The sequence below is a fragment of the Bombina bombina genome, chromosome 5, assembly GCF_027579735.1.
Source record: "Bombina bombina isolate aBomBom1 chromosome 5, aBomBom1.pri, whole genome shotgun sequence".
In the NCBI taxonomy this organism is placed as follows: domain Eukaryota; kingdom Metazoa; phylum Chordata; class Amphibia; order Anura; family Bombinatoridae; genus Bombina; species Bombina bombina.
In genome coordinates this window covers 89506910-89526111 of record NC_069503.1, presented here as the reverse complement: position 1 = coordinate 89526111, position 19202 = coordinate 89506910, and the positions used below count along the sequence as shown (strand labels likewise).

At 41.7% G+C, this 19202-nt stretch overlaps 1 protein-coding gene across 1 annotated transcript; it reads right to left on the bottom strand.

Annotated features, from left to right (window-relative positions):
- Nucleotides 1-14549: 14549 nt before the first annotated feature.
- LOC128659231 (gastrula zinc finger protein XlCGF26.1-like) lies at nucleotides 14550-17141 on the bottom strand (the record flags this gene model as incomplete). Its single annotated transcript, XM_053712912.1, has 2 exons — nucleotides 17080-17141; nucleotides 14550-16207 (listed from the first exon to the last, which is right to left on the bottom strand). A coding segment is annotated over exon 2 (1431 nt), but the record flags the coding sequence as incomplete, so codon positions are not given.
- Nucleotides 17142-19202: the final 2061 nt, after the last annotated feature.

Sequence of the window (19202 nt, the reverse complement as noted above, 5' to 3'; positions counted from 1 at the left end):
TTAGGTATATCATATCAGCAGTGTGTGCGAACGGCACATTAGGGGTTAATAATATTTAACTAGTGTTTGCGATGCGGGAGGGTGGCGGTTTAGGGGTTAATAACTTTAATATAGTGGCGAAGATGTCGGGGAACGGCGGAATAGGGGTTAATACATTAATAGTGGCTGCGATGTCTGGAGCGGCAGATTAGGGGTTCATAAATTTATTATAGTGTTTGTGGTGTGGGAGGGGCTCAGTTTAGGGGATAATTAGGTAGTTTATGGGTGTTAGTGTACTTTTTAACACTTTAGTTATGAGTTTTATGGTACAGCTTTGTAACGTAAAACTCATAACTACTGACTTTAGATGGCGGTACGAATCTTGTCGGTATAGGCTGTACCGCTCACTTTTTGGCCTCTCAGGCAAAACTCGTAATACCGGCGCTATGGAAGTCCCATTGAAAAAGGACTTTTTAAAAAGTGCGGTACTGACACGAATGACATGCAAAAGCTTGTATGTGGTGTATTTAATAACATGCATCTGTGGAATGCAGTACTGTGGGTGCACCAGTAGGTGCTTAAGAACACGATGGGGAGAACACCACAGAAACATCAAAAATAGGTACAATAAACAAAGTGTGTCCCAGCATAGTACACTTATGCATGAGGGTAGGGAAGATACATACCACATTATCCCCATTGAATATATCCCCAAATCTTTGCGCTACAATAGATTCAATAGGTTACGATATGCCAGACAGATCATACTCCTCAACCAAAGGAATAGAGAAGTGTCAGAGGCCCTTGGTCCCCTGCGCTTCTCTGAATACACAACAAATAAGGACAAAGTCTGCCTGAACTCCTTCGTGGCCTGAAGATAAAACGTCAACGCCCGAACCACGTCCAGATTATGAAGTAACCTCTCCTTCGAAGAAGAAGGGTTAGGACACAAAGAAGGAACTACTATTTCCTGATTGATGTTACGACTCAACACCACCTTGGGAAGGAATCCCAATACAGTGCGCAGAACAGCCTTATTGGCATAAAAAACAAAGTAGGGAGGCTCACATTGCAAGGCTGCCAACTCAGAAACTCTGCGCAACGATGCAAAAGCCAGTAATAATAGGACTTTCCATGAAATAACCTTAATGTCAAGTGCATGCATAGGCTCAAAAGGAGGCCTCTGCAAGACCTTAAGAACCAAGTTTAAGCTCCAAGGAGGAGCCGGATTCCTGAAGACAGGCCTGATCCTAACTAGAGCCTGAACAAAGGACTGAATGTCAGGAAGCTCCGCAAGCTTCTTATGCAACAGTACAGACAAAGCCGAAATCTGTCCCCTTAGGGAACTGACGGCAAGCCCCTGATTCAGACCCTCCTGGAGAAAGGCCAAAATCCTGGATACCTTGACCTTGTGCCAAGAGTATCCTCGTTCCTCACACCAGGACAAGTAGGTCCTCCACACCTTGTATTAGATGCGTCTAGTGACCGACTTCCTGGGCTTAACGAGAGTGTCGATCACTCTCTCCGAAAAACCTCTCTGGCTAAGACTAGGCGTTCAATCTCCATGCAGTCAGCCTCAGAGAATCGAGATTTTGATGAAGAAAATGACCTTAAACTAGCAGGTCATTGCGACAAGGTAACTTCCACGGCGGATAAGACGACATTGCCACTAGATCCGCAAACCACATCCTCCGGGGCCACGACGGAGCAATCAGAATAGCCACAGCTTCCTCATGCTCTATGCGGGCCACTACTCGAGGTAGAAGAGGCAACGGTGGAAATATGTAGATTAGGTTGAAGTTCCAGGGTACCGCCAAGGCGTCTATCAGTTCCGCTTGGGGATCCCTGGATCGCAACCCGTATCTGGGTAGCTTGTAATTGAGTCTGGATACCATGAGATCTATTTCCAGCGTCCTCCATCTGCTGCAGATCTCCGTAAACATCTCGGTGGAGAGACCATTCCCCTGGATGAAACGTCTGTCTGCTCAGAAAATCCGCTTCCCAGTTGTCCACACCCGGAATGTGGATCGCTGAGACCAAACAATTGTCTCTGCCCATTCCAGAATCCTCATTGCTAGGGAGCTTCTCGTCCCCCCTTGGTGGTTTGTATAAGCCACTGAGGTGATGTTGTCCGATTGGAATCTGATGAACTGGGACGACCCCAGAGGGGGCCAAGCCTTCAGAGCATTGAAAATTGCTCGAAGTTCCAGAATGTTTATAGGTATACTCGATTCCTCTCAAGTCCATTTGCCTTGTGCCTTTCTGGCACCCCAAACGACTCTCCAACCTGATAGACTCGCATCCGTGGTTACAATTTCCCAGGATGATCTCGGGAAAGAAGTCCCCTGGGACAACTCACCTGTCTGTCCAGAGATATCTGTTGGGACAAGTCTGAATGATCGCCGTTCTATTTTCTTAACATGCACAGCTGCAGAGGTCTGAGATGAAACCTTGGTGAATGGAATGACATCTATGCTGGATACCATGAGCCCAATTACCTCCATACATCTGGCCACAGATGTCTTGGACGATGTCTGCAGGGCTAGACAGTTGGACAGCAGCTTGCAACGTCTCTGGTCTGGTCAAGAATATCTTCATCGCAGAAGAATCTATTATCGTACACAGCACCTCCACCCTGTTGCTGGGGACCAATGAACTCTTCCCTTAATTTATCTTCCACCCATGGGATCGAAGTAGGAGAGCTCTCAAATGATCCTCTGCCAGACTGTAGGATGGAGCCTGGACCAGGATATCATCCAGATACGGGGCCACCGCAATTCCTCTGGATCTCGCTACAGTGAGAAGAGCTCCCAGAACCTTTGTAAATACTCTTGGGGCCGTCGCCGAACCAAAGGGAAGGGCCACAAACTGGAAGTGCTGGTCCAGGAAGGCGAAGCTTAGGAATTTGAAATGATCCTTGTGGATTGGAACATGAAGGTAAGCATTTTTCAGGTCTATAGTCATCATGAATTGCCCCTCTTAAACCAGGGGCAGAATTGACCTAATAGTCTCCATCTTGAACGATGGGACTGACAAAAACTTGTTTAGGGCCTTTAGGTCCAGTATTGGACGAAACGTGCCCTCCTTCTTTGGGACCACGAAAAGGTTTGAATAATACCCAAGGCCTCTTTCTGCATGAGGAACTTGGACGATTACCTCGAGAGATGAGAGATCCCTCACACATCCCAGGAAGGCTTTTTATGATTTTTGAAGAGATGTTTGACAGGAGGAACTTGCCTCTGGGAGGATACGATTACCTGGTCTAAGGATGGGTCGGTGGGTCGCCCCTTCATGTCGACTTTGACTTGGCGGGCTTCTTGTTCTGCTTGGACTTATTCCAAGAGTTTGCTGGCTTCCAAGCTCCCTTGGATTGCTCAGATATTGCAGAAGGCTGCTGGCGCTGAGACCTTTCCGCATGAAAGAGACGAAAAGTAGAACCCTTAGGTTTGGCTTTCTTATCCTGAGATAAAAAGGCGCCATTGCCACCCGTGACTGTAGATATAATAGAATCCAGGCACGCGCCTAACAAAATCTTCCCCTTGAATGGAAGGGAAAGCAAGCGAGACTTAGATGTCATGTCTGCAGACCACGATTTTAGCCACAGAGCCCTGCAAGCTAAAACAGAAAATCCTGACGTTTTAGTATTCAGGCAAATAATCTGCATGTTAGCATCACAAATGAATGAATGTGCTGCCCTTAAGGCTTTGATTCGATACAAAAACATAAATTATGCTTACCTGATAATGTCATTTCCATCGAGGGGAGGAGAGTCCACAGCTTCATTCATTACTATTGGGAATTAAGAACATGGCCATCAGGAGGAGGCAAAGACACCACAGCCAAAGGCTTAAATACCTCCCCCACTTCCCTCATTCCCCAGTCATTCTGCCGAGGGAACCAGGAACAGTAGGAGAAATATCAGGGTATAAAAGGTGCCAGAAGAAGATTAAATTTAGGACCGCCCCACGGAGATACGGGCGGGAGCCGTGGACTCTCCTTCCCTCGATGGAAATTAAATTATCAGGTAAGCAAGGAGAGGAATGTCCACGGCTTCATTCATTACTATTGGGAACATATACCCAAGCTATAGAGGACACTGAATGAAACCGGGAGGGTAAAAAGGCAGACCCTAAACTGAGGGCACCACAGCCTGCAAAACCCTTCTCCCAAAAACAGCTTCTTCAAAAGCAAAAACGTCAAATTTGTAAAACTTTGTAAAAGAGTGTAAGGAGGACCAGGTAGCCGCCTTACAAATTTGCTCCATAGAGGTCTCATTCTTGAAGGCCCAAGACGAAGCCACAGCTCTAGTTGAATGAGCCGTGATCCTCTGAGGAGGCTTATGTCCCGCTGTCTCGTAAGTCAAGCGAATCAAGCTCCTCAACCAAAAAGACAAAGAAGTAGCAGAGGACCTTTGCCCCTTGCGCTTCCCAGAATACACCACAAAGAGAGATGTAGACTGTCTGAAATCCTTTGTAGCCTGAAGATATAACTTTAAGGCATGAACCACATCCAAGTTATGAAGTAACCTCTCCTTAGAAGAAGAAGGGTTAGGACACAAGGAAGGAACAACTATTTCCTGATTGATGTTAAAGTTAGACACCACCTTGGGGAGAAACCCCAACCCAGTGCGAAGTACAGCCTTATCCGCATGAAACACCAGATAAGGAGGGTCACTTTGCAAGGCAGCTAGTTCAGATACTCTGCGCGCCAATGCAATAGCCAACAGGAAGAGAACCTTTCAGGACAAAATCTTAATGTCAATGGAATGCATAGGTTCAGACGGAACCCTCTGCAAAACCTTAAGGACTAAGTTTAAGCTCCAAAGCGGAGCCAACTGTCTAAAGACAGGTCTGATTCTAGACAGAGCCTGAACAAAATATTGGATGTCAGGGAGCTCAGCGAGTCTCCTATGCAACAAAACTGATAACGCCGAAATCTGTCCCTTTAAGGAACTAGCGGCAAGACCCACTTTTCTCCAAACCCTCTTGGAGAAAAGCCAGAATCCTGGATACCTTCACCTTGTGCCAAGGATATCCATGCTTCTCACACCAGGACAAGCAAGACCTCCACACCTTATGGTAGATGCGACGAGTGACTGGCTTTCTTGCCTAAATTAGAGCATCAATCACACTTTCAGAAAAGCCTCTCTTGGCTAAGACTAGGCATTCAATCTCGACGCAGTCAGCCTCAGAGAATCAAGATTTCGATGCTGAAAGGGGCCCTGTGACAGCAGATCCCTGCGACAGGGTAACCAGTTCACCAGTCCAGATCCGCAAACCACGTCCTCCGCAGCCACGAAGGAGCAATCAGAATAGCCAAGGTCCGCTCATGTTTTATACGCGCCAGGGCCACCACTAGAGGTAGAAGTTGGAGCGGTGGAAAAGCTAGGCTGAAGCCCCAAGGAACCACTAAGGCATCTATCAGCTCTGCCTGGAGATCCCTGGACCTCGAACTGTATCGAGGTAGCTTGCAATTGAGTCTGGACACCATGAGATCTATCTCCGGCATTCCCCATCTGTGACAAATTTCCGCAAACACCTCGGGGTGAAGAGACCATTCCCCTGGATGGAAGGATTGTCTGCTGAGTTGTCCACACCTGGAATGTGAATCGCTGAGGAGCGAGCAGTCGTGGGACTCCGCCCACTCCAGAATCCGAGACACCTCCCTCATCGCAAGGAAGCTCCTCATACCCCCCTGATGGTTGATGTAAGCCACCAAGGTAATGTTGTTGGTCTGGAATTTGATGAAACTGACCGACATCAGAGAAGGTTATGCCCTCAGAGCATTGTAAATTGCTTGCAGTTCTAGGATGTTGATCGGAAGGAGAGACTCCTCCCTGGACCACTTTCCTTGTGCCATTCTGGCACCCCAAACAGCTGCCTATCCTGTCAGACTGGCATCTGTGGTCACAATCTCAGAGTTCAGAGTCCGAGCATCCATGGATAACAGCTGTGATAGATCTGAATGATCGCCGTTCCACTGTCTCAACATTCACAATTGAAGAGGTCTGAGATGGAACCTGGCGAATGGGATGACATCTATGCTTGAGACCATGAGACCTATCACCTCCATACATTGAGCCACCAATAAACTTGTGGAGGACTGAAGGGCAAGATAGGTCGACACAAACTTCCTGCGCCGCCGATCCGTGAGAAATATCTTCATGGACATTGAGTCTATTATCGTACACAGAAACTCTACGCTGTTGATCTTCCAACCATGAGATTGGAGCAGAAGAAGAAGAGCCCTTGAATGATCCTTTGCGAGGCTGAATGATGGCGTCTGAACAAGGATGTCGTCCAGGTAAGGCACCACCGCTATGCCCCTAGATCTAGCTACTGCAAGCAGCGCCCCCAGAACCTTTGTGAAGACTCTCGGGGCCATCGCCAGACCAAAAGGAAGGGCCACAAACTGGAAGTGTTGGTCCAAAAACGCAAATCTTAGGAACCTGAAGTGGTCCCTGTGAATTGGCACATGAAGGTAAACGTCCTTCAAATCTACCGTTGTCATAAACTGTCCCTCTTGAACTAGGGGCAGAATAGATCCGATCATCTCCATTTTGAACGATGGAACACTCAAACTTGTTTAAACATTTTAGGTCCAGAATCGGGCGGAACAAGCCCTCCTTCTTTGGAACCACAAAAAGGTTGGAATAGTAACCTAGACCCCTTTCTGCTAGGGGTACTGAAACGATAACCCTGAGAGAGGCGAGATCTTCTCTCACACACTCTAGAAAGGCCTCTCTAGGAGGAATCTGCCCTCTAGCGGATGGGATCTTAACCCTATACTGTAGCCCTAAAAAACAACTTCTAGAACCAAGGGGTCCTGAACATCCTGCAACCATGCATCTGAGAATTGAGATAATCTGCCCCCTACGTGATCTGGAGACCGGTCGAGGGCTGCCCCTTCATGCCGATTTAGTTTTGACTGGCTTCTTGCTCTGCTTAGACTTGTTCCAAGAATGAGCTAGTTTCCAAGGTCCCATAGACTGGTCCGCTTTCGCAGCGGATTGCTGGCGCTGGACCTTGTTTGCATGAAAGGGACGAAAAGTAGATCCCTTGGGCTTAGCCTTCTTATCCTGCAGTAGGAAAGCTCCTTTGACTCCCGTAACCGTGGATATGATCGAATCCAATCCTGGACCGAACAGGATCTTCCCTTGAAAAGGCAGGGACAGCAGCCTTGACTTGGAGGTCATGTCCACAGACCAAGATTTTAGCCACGAAGCCCTGCACGCTAAAACAGAAAAACCTGACACTTTAGCATTCAGGCGAATAATTTGCATATTGGCATCACAGATGAAAGAATTGGCAACCTTCAGCACCTTAATCTTATTCTGTATCTCGTCGATGGATGTCTCCCCTTCGACCATTTCACACAGGGATTCACACCAATATGTCGCAGCTCCGGCGACCACTGCAATGGCCGCTGCAGGCTGAAAAACAAACCCCAGTGTGCTGAAACATCTTTCTCAACATGTTTTCCAGTTTCTTATCCATGGGCTCCTTAAACGACAAACTATCCTCGAGGGGAATAGTTGTTCGCTTTGCAAGTGTAGAGATAGCCCCATCCACCTTAGAAATGGTACCCCACAGCTCAAGCTGAGAGTCCGGAATGGGGAACAGTTTTTTAAAAGAAGAAGAAGGGGAAAAGGACGACCCTAATCACTCCCATTCATTCTTAATAATATTCGCCATGTTAACGGAAACCGGGAAAGACTGAGGCACTATCCTGTCCTCGTACACCTTGTCAAGCTTAGGAATCGCGGGTTTCTCCGGAATCTTAGGTTCCGGAACCTCCAGAGTAACAAGTACCTGCTGCAGCAGAAAATTTTCCATCCTAAACCTATAACCAGGATCCTCCGCAGCAGGAGGTTTAGATGACATGGACTCCGACCCAGAAGGGGCCTCCTCCGAAGAGTTGGAGTGGGCCTCATCCTCATACAGGGCCTCTGGATCTGCCATCGGCGAGGACAAACCCTGGGCACGGGCCGCCATGATACACCCTACGCTTGCGCTTAGCAGAACGTGGTAAGGCATGGATCACCTTCAAAACTGCCGGTTCCAGTGTGTTCGCAAAGTCTGACGGCCAATGAATCTCTCCCGAAGGAGTAACGGTTGGACCCCGGGGCACTGCATGTGCAATTGGAGATGAATGCAGGGAATGCACCTCACGGGACGAAGAACCCTCAGGAGGTGGACAGCTCAGTAGTACTAGACATCCGTTTACATTTAGATGTTGTGACCTTATCAAGGCATGTGGAACAAAGTTGAGCAGGCTTATGTCAGGGTACAGGTCAATGACATATATGTATATATACTAATATATATAAATGAAAATAATATGAAAAGGATGTGTGTATATATGAGGCCGTCTATTTTATCAGATGTGCTGTAGAATAGCAATTCTGATGTAAAGGATTGATTTAAAACCCATAATCAGTCCTCCCCCACTTTTTCAATTACACAGGACACTCATAAAGATTATTTCAAAAGAGACATTTCTAGCTAGAGTGTGAAAATGAAGTCCATAACAGATTTGTAATTAAAGTTTCCCTCTGACACTGAAACATTTGCTCCTTAATTAGGAAGTGCAAATTTCAGAGCACTCTATACCCCATGCAGTGAATGAAGTCGAAGTGTCTGGAATATCCTTTTGAGGCCTGATGAGATGGAGATTAGAATGCTGGAATGTCAAAGGTACATACCCATATATGGGCTTCCTGCCTGCTAGAGGATTTCTGCCTGGGAAAGGGATCTGAGAACACAGGCATATTAAGGAAATTATGGCTTTTAACAGCTGCCTGTTAAGTGACCCCTGTGAACATGTAACTTTGAAATACAGCAAATAAACATTTTTTTTTTAATGTATGCCTCAGAATGTATTAAATATAGAAATTTGTGAAATTGTCTAATTCTCTATTATTACATGGGTATTTGCTAAACTTGGTAGGTAACTATTTTAGTCGGTCTAAAATGTTTAACTATGCAAGAAAAATAACCTCTGTATTGTTTTTATTTTTCAGACATATAATTTCAGATCTGCATAGAAAGGATTCATACATCCAGGATTTATTAGAAACGTGAAATATGGTATTATCATGTTGGAATACAATACAGTACTGAATACAAAATAGGCTTTTATTTGTATATAAATGTCAGGATACTGATAAAATTGTAATGGATTTTAAGCTGATAATTAGCAGTATAATTCTTTTAATATAAAGTAATATTAAAAAAAATTTGATATTTCATATTAAAATAATCAGGAAAATGATGTGATACTACACCATCTACAATTAATATTGTAATTTAATAAATGAAATAAATTACAATATGCTTAATAGGGAGAATTGAATTAACAGTGTACTTATTTTAATATAATATAATGGTGTTTGGTATAGAACTAATCAGAAAATTGACATGAGGTTATCCTGCCTGGAATTCGGATTCTAAGTTATTAATGCAAGAAATTATGGCATTTATTGCACATTTTAAAGAAATATTTTCTTTCACTGTCTAGAAATGGTTAAATGGAATCTGTTTTGTGTTGTCATGCTGCCAGCCGAGGGCCAAAATCCAGTAGGACAATTAAGGGACTTAACTGTTAAAAGATGCATTTCCATGGTGACCATGCTCAGCTCCGTAAGGGCCAATCCGATTAGATAATCCAGATACCCAATCAGAAGGGACAAGCACGAGAGCCACCCATTATTTTCACCAATGATGGAAACTTATATAAGCTAATGCAAGATAGGAAAGAGGACAGATTCTGCTGAGCTAAACTTGCAACTGGTTTGTTGGGTGTGAGATACCATTTTACTCAAGCAAAGCTGATCTACCTTTTCTCATTGACTGCAAAATATACTTATTGGTAATTCTGAGGTGAGATTAAACCTGATGAAAGATATTGGATATCGATTGGTGTTCATCCTGGTAAAGTATTAAAAGATTGTGGGTAGATTGAAGAGAGCAAATTGTGTTTTTAAACTGTATTTCATAGCCTTGAATAGCTCTTAGCTTGCCTTTTGTATGCAAAACATTTAAAGTAAACATTCATTGTTGCTGTATATAAACAGACTTAAAGAAATAAATTGTATTTTAAAGCTAGGATTTCATAGCCTGTGTATTGTTAAACTAATCCTAAATTTTAAATTGTTTATCTGTGTATTGCTTGAATGTTAGCAGCTAAATATCTTAGAATCTCACTGTGTTAACTGAATGAAAGGCTATTTGTAAATAAGGCTGGTTTTAAAAGTAAACTTTTATGGGCTTTGTAAGAAGTATAGCATATCTTAATAATTTTTAAACGTGTATAATATTGCTTCATATCCTGGTATTACAAATATATTCCACTATGTTCATAGATATTAACTAATAAAAAGAATTCAGGTATTTATATTAATTTTATGGTTTCTATTAGATGCATATTGATTGAGGATTGATATTTTTAAAGGATAATTATTAAATGTATTGTATTATAGCCCTGCCATAGACTGATATATTATTTTGAGAGCACTACTGAAGATTCTTATAAATATACTGACACTTATCTACCAGAACATCCTCACAATAAACACAGGAATGAGGCTTAGTTAAAGAGGGAGAGCCTTCTAACCCGTCAGAGTCCTCCATAGTTCTCGCTATTGATAGACTAACTTAATTTACAAAAAGGGCACCTTTATACCGCCAATGGCCGGGGTATTCACCACCTCTAAGACCTGGACTCCAGAAACCGTTACGTCTCCTGCATCACAGATCAATAGAGAAGGAGAGATAGCCACACTCAGTCACATGGCGTTCCCTATAGGACCGCCCCTTCACTAGGGAATGCACGTCAAAAAACGGCTGCGGAAGCTTCCAGCAAGTAACCTGAAGTTCCACTTACATTTCCAGAGCCTCATCTCGCACATAACGCAGTAATGACACAATAAACAATATCATGTATAAATCCCCCCCCTGTTCAATAATCCCCTTTCCAGGAATATTAACCCTTGATTTTGTTAAAGATAAAAAGGTGCCACACTGTGACCCTGTCTTCTATGTTAGCATTATTAATAAAAAATGAAACAATCTTACCAGAATCTGTACCGTGGAACAGGAACACAGCCCTTCAAGTGTGACAGGTTAGTAGCCTCGCTCCTGACATGGACTTGAGTGTAGAAAGCAGGCAGCGAAACTTGTCAATGCTGATTGCTTGTGGAGCTGTTAATATGAGTCTGGATGGTTTTGCAGAAAGAATCTCCCTGCATCTCCGGACTCTTACCTTCACCCAGGCTCTCACTGAGAGGCTGACAGGACTACTTAAAACTCAAGTCCCACTGCAAAGAGTACTACCCTCCATAAGAGACTACTCCGAAACTCTGGCACTTCTCTGCCATCCTCCTGTGATGAAAGGCAAAGAATGACTGGGGGATGAGGGAAGTGGGGGAGGTATTTAAGCCTTTGGCTGGGGTGTCTTTGCCTCCTCCTGGTGGCCAGGTTCTTAATTCCCAATAGTAATGAATGAAGCCATGGACTCTCCTCCCCTTTTAGATGGAAATCTCTTTGAGTGGGGTCTCCACCTCAACCATTGCTGATAGTGCATCACACCAATAGGTAGGCACCCCAGCCACCGTGGAGACAGCCGCCGCTGGTTTGAAAATGAACCCTGTTAGTTGGAACATCTTCCACAACCTCGACTCCATCTTTTTGTCCATGAGTTCCTTAAAAGAGGAGCTATCCTCAAGCGGAATGGTCGTTATCTTAGTGAGCTCAGAGATAGCACCATCCACCCCACAGTTCTAGCTGAGCATCTGGAACGGGGAAAAAGCTTCTTAAAAAAAGACGAGGGAGAAAAAAGCGATCCTAGTTTCTCCCATTCATTTTTAATAATGTTCGCCATTTTTATAGGAACCAGGAAGGCCTGGGGCACTACCCTGTCATCGTAAACCCTATCCAATTTAGGGATAGAAGGTTCCTCCGGTAGTTTCGGTTCCAGAACCTCCAGCGTAGCAAGCACTTCCTTCAGTAGGAAATGCAAATGCTCCATCTTAAACTTGAAATCTGGTTCCTCTGTGGACGGAGGCCTAGACGTAGCCAATTCCATTTCAGAAGCGACACCCTCCGACTAATCGGAGTTGTCCTCCTCCGCGAATAATCTGTCTGAGATATCCAGCAAAGTCAAAGATGGATAGCTGTGCCGTACCCTCCTCTTGCGCTTAGTAAGCCTAGGCATCACATTTATGGCCGCAGAGACCTGCAACTGATTGGTGAAATCTGGAGGCCAAAGGGCCTCTCCCGCTGAAGGGTTAGTAGTGCTCTTGGGAACTGCTTGTGTAATCGGAGATGCTTGTAGGGAACGCACCTCACAGGACAGAGAACCCTCAGAGGTGGACGGCTCAGTTGTACTAAATAATTTCTTCTTTTTGGAAGTAGTAATATTGTCATAACATGTGGAACAGAGTTGTAAAGGCGGTTCCACCAGAACCTCCTCACAGTATACACAGTTAATAGTTTTAGATAAAGGAGTATCCTCCAACATATCAGAGTCCTACATAGCTTGCACCTTTATTACGTACTTGATTATTGATTAAATGGCACCTTTATATCCCAATAGCCGGGGCACTCACCACCTCCAATGACCCAGACTACCAGAAACAACTTTTGTCTCCTCCAAACACAGGTTGAGAAAGAGGAAGTTACTGAGGCCACACCCGGTCACATGGAGTGCTATGCACGACCGCCCCTGCACTGAGCGAGAGACGCGCCAAAAAGGCCCACCTCAATCTCTCTAACTGTTCCACACTGACAGAGCCTTATCTCACACAAGTGCAGTAAAACACACAATAAACATTATTATGATTATTAAAATGCCCCCGTTCTATAACCCCCTTCCGAGGGTATTACCCTAGATTCTATACAGATAAGGAGTCACACTGTGACCCTGTCTTCTTGCGTTATCACACATATATATATATATATATATATATATATATATATATATATATATATATATGAAACGATCTTACCAGAATCAACGCCATGGAACAGGAACACGGCCCTTCAAGTGTGACAGGTTAGTAGCGTCGCTCCTGACATGGACTTGAGAGAATAAAAGCAGGCAGCGAAACTCGTCAACGCTGATTACTTAAGGAGCTGTTAATATGAGTCAGGATGGGTTCGCAGAAAGACTCTCCCTGCATCTCCGGACTCTAACATTCACCCATGCTCTCACTGAGAGGCTGACAGGACTACTTAAAACTCCAGTCCCATTGTGAAGAGTACTACCCTCCATAAGAGACTCCTCCAAATCTTCTGCCAACCTCCTGTGACAAAAGGCAAAGAATGACTGGGGGATGAGAGGAGTGGGGGAGGTATTTAAGCCTTTGGCTGGGTGTATTTGCCTCCTCCAGGTAACATAGTAACATAGTAGATGAGGTTGAATAAAGACCGAAGTCCATCGAGTTCAACCTATACAAATCTAAAATATATACAAAAAGCTCCAGTTAAGCTTAAATAATCCCACTAAAAGGTGACCCATTTAAAACTAGCAATCATATCCATGAATTTTGTTTATAGACAGAAATGTATCCAAATATTTTTTAAATGTATCTATGGTATTAGCATTCACTACCTCCTTTGGTAAGGAGTTCCACACTTTTATTGCTCTTACAGTGAAAAAACGTTTCAGTTGCAGGAGATTAAATCTCCTTTCCTCCAACCTTAAATTGTGACCTCTGGTGGCCTAGGTGGCTAGGTTCTTAATTCCCACAAGTGATGAATGAAGCAGTGGACTCTCCTCCCCTTCAGATGGAAAAATCATCCACTTGTAATGGCTGATTATTTATTCCGCACCCGCAAATAAGCAAATTTGCCCATTTGGGGCATGCAGTAAATTAGCGCTCCACTTGTAATCTAGCCCATTGTGTCTAATTAAAAAAAAAATATTTCCCACCAGTAATTCCTCTGGTATATAAAACATGTACAATGCTAAGCATCTGTTGCTATAAGAAAAGGTTTATCCACAAGATGTGCACATTAAATATATCTCCCAAATGTCAATCATTTGAGACTGATGTTCTTGTTTATAAAATTTTCTAACACTCTATTCATATAAAGACTCCTTTATTCTGTAAATGTAATTATTAATATGCCAGTGTTAGGAGTTGTACGTTCGATTTACATAGGGGAGAAAATAAACAACACTGGGGGTGCTTTGTTGGTGAATGGTTGTGTAAACTGGTCAGTATGAGGACAGATTTGTATATTCATGTGTGGTGTTTGGATTTTATCCCATTGATATCAGAGAAACTGAGGTGCACATATATAGAAGAACAAAGGACAGCAGGAGAGCACTTCCAATCTGGGGCTTTTATAACTGGGATTTAGAAAGTATAATTTACAATAGGATTCTTTTTTGATGCTTCTATTTAGAGTGTTTGTCCTCTTTAGGATATTTTTTAAAAGTTTTCCACCCAGTGCATATAAAGTTTATTTTATTTGTAAATATTTGATGTTTTTGTGATACCTGACTGGCATGGGATACATTTTTCCACATTATAAACATGTGAAAGGTTTTTCTCCTGTGTGAATCCTTTCATGAGTTTTCAGACTACTCTTTGCTGTAAAACTTTTTCCACACTCTGTACATGTGAAAGGCTTTTCTCCTGTGTGAATCCATTCATGAGTTTTCAGATTACTCTTTGCTGTAAAACCTTTTCCACACTCTGTACATGTGAAAGGCTTTTCTCCTGTGTGACTCCTTTCATGCTTTTTCAGATCACTCTTTTCTGTAAAACATTTCCCACACACTGTACATGTGAAAGGCTTTTCTCCTGTGTGTCTCCTTTCATGAGTTTTCAGACTACTCTTTTCTGTGAAACATTTTCCACACTCTGTACATGTGAAAGGCTTTTCTCCTGTGTGAATCCGTTCATGTTTTTTCAGAAGACTCCTTTTTGTAAAACATTTCCCACACACTGTACATGTCAAAAGCCTTTCTCCTGTGTGAATCCTTTCATGGGTTTTCAGATCACTCTTTTCTGTAAAACATTTACCACACTCCGTACATGTGAATGGTTTTTCTCCTGTGTGAATCCTTTCATGAGTTTTCAGTTTACTCTTTAGTGTAAAACTTTTTTCACACTCTGTACATGTGAAAGGCTTTTCTCCTGTGTGAATCATTTCATGAGTTTTAAGTAAACTCTTTAGTGTAAAACTTTTTCCACACTCTGTACATGTAAAAGGCTTTTCTCCTGTGTGAATCCTTTCATGAGTTTTCAATTTACTCTTTAATGTAAAACTTTTTCCACACTCTGTACATGTGAAAGGCTTTTCTCCTGTGTGAATCATTTCATGAGTTTTCAGACTACTCTTTTCTGTAAAACTTTTTCCACACTCTGTACATGTGAAAGCCTTTTCTCCTGTGTGAATGCTTTCATGAGTTTTCAGACTACTCTTTTCTGTAAAACTTTTTCCACACTCTGTACATGTGAAAGGCTTTTCTCCTGTGTGACTCCTTTCATGATATTTCAGATGATCCATTCGTGTAAAACTTTTTTCACACTCTGTACATTTGAAAGGATTTTCTCCTGTGTGAATCCTTTTATGAGTTTTCATATTACTTTTTTTTGTAAATCCTTTTCCACACTCTGTACATATGAAAGGCTTTTTTCCTGTGTGGCTCCTTTCATGAATTTTCAGACTAGTCTTATATGTAAAACATTTTCCACACTCATTACATGTGAAAGGTTTCTCCCATGTGTGGGTCTTTTTGTGATACATAAGGTTTCCTTTAGATGTAAAACATTTCCCAAATTCTGTACATGTTTGAGTTTTCACAACTGTGTGAACTGTGTGGTGTTCAAGGAGATGCAAATTACATGTGAAGATTTTCTCACATTCTGTACATTTAAATGGTTTCTCCTTTGTATGAATAATTTGGTTAGACTTACGACTTTTGACTTCTTTTAAATGTTTTGAAAACTCAGTAAATGTGTGTGGTTTATCCTCTGGAATATTCATTTCACTAGATAAGGCATAAATGTTGTCCTCTTGTTTGAGGACTTAATTACTCTCTGTACATAATGATTGCTGCCCAGTTCCTGCCAATTCAACATCTTCCTTAAATATCCGTTTTGATATCCCCAATGTTTGTGAATAGTCATTGGTGTCTGAGACTTTTGGAGTTTGTGGTATCAAACTGAGGCTTCCTGTAGTGAAGGATGGATATGAACTATTCAAGTGATTGTCTACATAAGAAGAAAAGGAATAAAGTAAATAAAGAAAGTTTATTCTTTATAATGAATCCATCTTTTTTTTTTTTTTTAAACATTTATTTACACTGCATAAAATGTCTTCTGTTTTGTGTTCATTTTTAAATTGATTAACTTGTAAATCATAATTTAAAACAATGAAAGACAAATAAAGTAAATATTTCTACATCATAATAAACTAAACCACTGATTACTGATAAAAACAAGTTATAGGGCCTATTAAACAATGTGCAGGTGGATAATGTTCTCAGCCACGGAACAAGTACATCTGTATTCTGGACAAGATAGGAGGCATCAGCCGTCCTCATTTAAAATTGCACAAGCAAATGCACATACACCCCTGCCCAGCTCATGCTAAAACAGTGGAGTGCGAATATGTCTTAATCATCACAGACTAATAATCAGTGTGAGATGTTTTGAAAGGTTAAGGAGCAGTGACCGTATGATACTTTTTAGCCTGCAGTTGCAGTTGTTTGATTTATATAATCAGCCAAAAACTTTATTAGTTTAATAATACTCACTGTTAAATTAAGCACACAAATCAGTGGCGGTTCTGGGGTAGGGAATGTGGGTGTTCCACACATGAGAACAAGGTAGGCGTAAGTGTAGTTATGGGAGTTACATGAGATGGGTCAAAACACGGGAAGGTAGAGTTACAAGTGTTCTAAGACCAGGTGTTTACACAAATGTTCTTAAAAGATACATATTATTATTATCATCATCAGGTATTTGTAGAGCGCCAACAGATTCCGCAGTGCTATATAAATATAATAGTTTATATTTGTTTAATAAGTGATCTATTCTATTTTCCCAGTAATTAAAGTTAGCATAATATCTATTTTACTCACCTAACACTTATGAGTTCATGCTGATAACAGGCTCCAATGTCTGTGCTCAGGAAGAAGGTTCCCTTATTCACTCCAGTTACATCAATACCTTATATCTCTCAGTGCTCTGGCCATGTCTGTAAAAAGTATATTAAATGGTTTAGACAGATAGTAATAAATAATGGTTCTGATTAACTGTACGTATGGTATAATTAAAGGCACACATAACAGTTCATGTGATACAGATCAGCTGATTAGGTTATTACATATGTGCTATTGATTCAGCACAAGCATTTAGTACAGTTAGCTCTGTAGGTGTTACAGTTGCACCTTAAATATTAATCTTTCCAGAACTTAACAATATAAGCTCAGGAGTAGACAATCTATTTATAAGTGGTGCGAAACAGATTCAGTACAGGACTGAACAAGCAATGTACATGGATAGCACTCAACAATTAGATAAGTTTGTGTCAATATTAGATACTGGATAGAAAGGATCCATGCAAGAACATTCTGTCTGCCTAGAGACGTTTAAAACTTAACTTTTATTTCACAATAAAAACCAATTTAAATGATACACACAATTAAAAACAATGTAACATAAAGGGCCCCCCCAAAGTTGGAGAATAAGGTACTGCTCCAGGTAGCAGTGGAATAAGAGAGTATAGGTACTCGGTACAATATAGTAACCTCTTAACAGTATAAACAATATAGCCTGCCCACTGGGTGGGTGTATCTATTGGCAATATTCCAATCACACAGTGCCCAGATACTGGAGCAAAGTCTATGTCTAAGTGATTGATATTACAGATCGCCAACCGTCTAAGTAAGATCCTATTAGTGGAGTGGCACCTCTAATGGGGTATAATAGTAGGGTACAAAGGCTACACCCGGAAGGCGATGAATTTAATATTATTAGAATCAATATATATGGAGCCTTATAAATTGGGTTGGTATATATTAATATATAAACCTTGGATAGAGGAGGTGCAGAAAAGATAAGAACAATCCCTTACCCTCGTAACCGAAGTAAGAATATACCTAGTAGCTGTAATCTATGACAGTCACCGAAGTAAGAATATACCTAGTAGCTGTAATCTATGACAGTAGGGACGCTTAGGTCCCTCTCCGGTTGTGTGTTTTAAATTGCTGTAACGGCCCTCGCGGGTCTACCTATAGTTCCGTAAACTTATTTTGACTTGTTACTATTAGGTAGTCCTTCTAAACATAATTTAGTGCTGCTCCGGTATCCTTGGTATTTGTTATTTTGTAATATTTCCTGTCAATGACAGAACGGTATAATAGGTAATATTATCTTTTATCTTGTTTGGTAACAATCTCGCAACCATTACTCCTTTGGGAGTACCAGTAGAAACTTTATGCGCTAACTTAAGGTGTAACCTTTACGCTCTCACACTGGCTAGTATCTAAATAATTAATTACTATTTTTGAACTATACAATCATAGATATTTAAGAGAAATATACAGAAAGATACTCAGTGTTAGCACTTTTAAGTGGGGAGAACTTGGCGGTGTTTAATTACACTGATTCCTAAAGTCACATGACAACTGTGGCAGATTGTTAAATTGATCTATTTGACACTGCATTCTTCTCTCAAAATATATATATAGATATTGTGTTTATGGTTAACACCTGATAGAAGTCAAACTGCACACGAGCAAATACAGCTGGGTCTTCTAAATATTAATGATCCCTCCAAAACCAATTGGGAGTGGGATTTGTACTTTCTAAATAAATACAGTCACACCAAACACACCTGATTGTTGCTAAGTTGAAATAAAATATATTATTTCTTAAATCGCCTACTCACTATAGAAAAAACGGGTATATAAATATTAATAATATACCTACTCAACCGTCTCTGGTGTAATACCCACAGTGTTATACCATTACCTTCAAGTAACTATATGTACAGTTAATTACCTTGGGTAAATTTTTACTATAAGAAAAATCTTGACCACTAATTATCCCCCCAAACTAATTGGGAGAGGGTAGTTTGTCGCCCTAAACTATAGTATACCTACTTAGTTATCTATGGTATTGCACCTATAGAATAATACGACTACCCTTTAGTGGTGACTGTCATAGATTACAGCTACTAGGTATATTCTTACTTCGGTTA